The following is a 3,028-nucleotide window of genomic DNA, read 5'->3' as shown; positions in this document are numbered from 1 at the left end:
TTTCTTGACTGAAAAAAATTTGAAACTTATAGTCTACATGCAGCATGTGCCAAAGCCAAAAGTAAATTATCGTATAGCTGGAAATATTTGCTGGGATTTAGTTTTGCTGTTTGCTGTTCATCATAAAAACGCACAATTTAATTCCACAAAGCATTATAGGTAATGGGTGCATCAACAATACATGCCTACACCAGCAAAATTAAATTCCACATACATTAAAATTTACTACATTAGTACAAAATTGCAAAATAATTCCTGCAAACTTTTCCAGCTATACGGCAATTATCACACAAAGTTCTTTTTGAGGATTTGCAAAGTTGTTTTTGCTTATATAATTTTCCCATAATTCTCAAAATTGAATAAAATATTGACAGTTGGTAATTTTAGATGAGGAAATTTTGGTAAATCTCCTAAGTTTTGGTGATTGGTAGGTCAAATGTATTCCAATTTTTTCCTCTTTTTGCTAAGGTATTTACTTAAATGAAATATATTTAAATATATTTGGCTATAAATTGTATTGACAGAAATTTTCCAATACCGCTCTGCTCTAATCTATTCATGCCAATATCAGTAATAGCCAAGCTATAATTAATTGATTCACAATCAACATGCCAAATTTGGGTCCAAGACTATGGAATACATAAACTTACTATTGCTAGTACCTTGACGTTCAATGGTAATAGTACTTTTATAAACTATTATGCTCACAATAGTTAAAAGTACAATAAATGTCAATGCAACCAAGACACTCCAATAACTCCATTTTTTACCTACAATAATTTAAACATTAAAAAAACAATCACATTTAGCACTCAATGTCAGTTATTATACAATCATTTTACTCACAGCATACCATAATCAGATCCATCTAATTTTTCAACAGCATTAGCAGAAGGAAATATGTTAAGTAAATTTAATACTTTTTGAAGGTAAGTCATATCTATATACACAATAAAAATGTATTGTATATAAATATACACAAGAGTAACATTACAAAATGGAATTTATAATGTATAGTAGCCATGGTCTTAAAGAGGAAAAGCAAAAAAGAAAAAGAATGAAATTACATGTACCTGAACTTTCAGTTGCATTAGGAAACCAAATCCAATACTTGTGGCTCGTGACAATAGGTGGCTCTGGGCACAAAGGGCATTCAACTTTCTGATTAGCTACATTTGTGACAATACAATAGGAGTTTTCTATAGAAGAGCAGGAAAAGGCAAGCTTATGACTAGATTTTATGTTAATGGAAACACTACTTCTATTAACTGCTTCAGCTACTGCATTACGAATAAGTGGGCAGTATTTGAAAGCATCATGTCCTACAAAATAAATCGCAATGTGTCGGTGTTTTTTAATGAAGTGAAGGGTGCCAATGTGTTCATTGTGAACATAAATAGGAAATGACATAGCATCTTGATATCTGAAAAAGTCTTTAGAATTAAGAGGAGGGAAACGAAACTGTAGTTGCTTATTAGTCTTCATTAAATTCACAACTGCTAAAGAAAAAATTCCACGAGGAACAGGTAAAATTTCTTCAGGGACAGCCGGGTTTTGCCAGATTATAAGTATTGGATTAATATCTGATTCTGGAGGTGGATCAGTATAAGAAGGTAGTGCAGAGGGAAGAAAATAGCCATTTTGTGTCTCAACAATGATGTTTAGGTGAAGCAAAAGCTTAATAAAATCAAATTTGAAAAACCCATGTTCAACTTTTAACTTATCAAGCAGTGATTTTGCAAATAATCCTTTACTCCTTAGATCATCTAGTTCAGAATCTAATGGTTCTGCCCTAGTAAAAAGGGGCAAGAACCTTCTATCAATTTTGCAAGTAAGAGCTAATAGGCGTGACAGAGTATCAAGAATAGGATGAGGATCAACAAACACTATGTTTGGTAAAACTTGAGGATAATACAATATAATGGTAAAATTGTGAAGATACTGTAGAGCCTTCTTTGTGTCATCTTCATTCATTTGAAGGCTCCTACCAATAGATAAGACATCATCCATCTCAAGAATACCAATATTTCCTGCTTTTTCTAGCAAAGTCAGCTCAAAAGCAAACCATCGAACTGGCAACTCGAGCTTATCGTGAGAAGAAGTGTCAGAAAAATCATTAAAACTAAATATTGTATCAGAAAGTTTTTTAGATTCTTCTTGCCGTTCAGGACTAGATTTGAGCATTGTATTGACTGGGTATATGATTTCACCAAGTTTTGCTGGAATGATGCGATAGCCTTTTTTATTGGATCCCATGGTTAATGATAATAGCTCTTTATTATATTCTTCAATTCGTTGCTTTGTTGTTTTATCCTTGTGTGTACCCAGAACAAAGTATTCTGGGTGCTGAAGAGCATCTTGTTCTGATTGTGGCATGTTGTAAGGATATAAAATCACTCCAGAGGACAGAGTGTCCTTTAAAAATTCAATATTGGTATATGAAAAATTTTTATCACAAGAAAACTGCTCTTCTTTTATTCGGTACTTCAGATCAAGTTTCTGATCAGGATTTTTAGAAAGGTCTATTGCGACAATGTTAAGAGAAGCAGGTCTAGTAAACAAAGGCAATAACTCTTGAAATGCTTTCTGGCCACCAGAGTCAACAATGTACACCAGATGACGATCTAATTTAGCTTTTGCTTTTGGAATGGCCTCAACAATATCTTTGCATATTTTATTTAAATAAGCATCATCTGCTACATCTCGTGATTTAGTTGATTTAGGGCTCTGATCAGTAGCAATTTTTGAAGATTCCTCTTTTGAACTAGTGTTATGCTTTTCAATTGGTGTTTGTTCTTGCTTTGATGCAGCTTCCTTTAAATCATATGCCAATTTTGAAAGAAGGGCTGCAGCATCAACTCTTTTCATATGACCATTGTCCACTGATATTCTTGAAGCTTTCACAGCGCGGCAAGCTATTGGTGTACTGTCAGTGACAGTTTCTTTGGGTGGGTCTTCATTCAGTAAGAGACGCTGAGAACATGTTTTACCAGAGCCAGGAGGGCCAAGCATTTGAACACGTTTGATA

The 3,028-nt window shown here is 33.6% G+C and overlaps 1 protein-coding gene across 1 annotated transcript; it reads right to left on the bottom strand.

Annotated features, from left to right (window-relative positions):
- Positions 1-650: 650 nt before the first annotated feature.
- Positions 651-3,019, bottom strand: LOC109589351 (uncharacterized; the record flags this gene model as incomplete). Its single annotated transcript, XM_020005450.1, has 3 exons — positions 1,074-3,019; positions 854-940; positions 651-770 (listed from the first exon to the last, which is right to left on the bottom strand). Coding segments are annotated over exons 1-3 (2,146 nt in total), but the record flags the coding sequence as incomplete, so codon positions are not given.
- Between the last annotated feature and the right edge of the window lie 9 nt (positions 3,020-3,028).

This window comes from Amphimedon queenslandica, unplaced genomic scaffold (assembly GCF_000090795.2).
Source record: "Amphimedon queenslandica unplaced genomic scaffold, v1.1 AMPQUscaffold_11408, whole genome shotgun sequence".
Taxonomy (NCBI): Eukaryota; Metazoa; Porifera; class Demospongiae; order Haplosclerida; family Niphatidae; genus Amphimedon; species Amphimedon queenslandica.
Note: the sequence above shows the minus strand (reverse complement) of the source record. Positions and strands in the feature narration are given on the sequence as shown.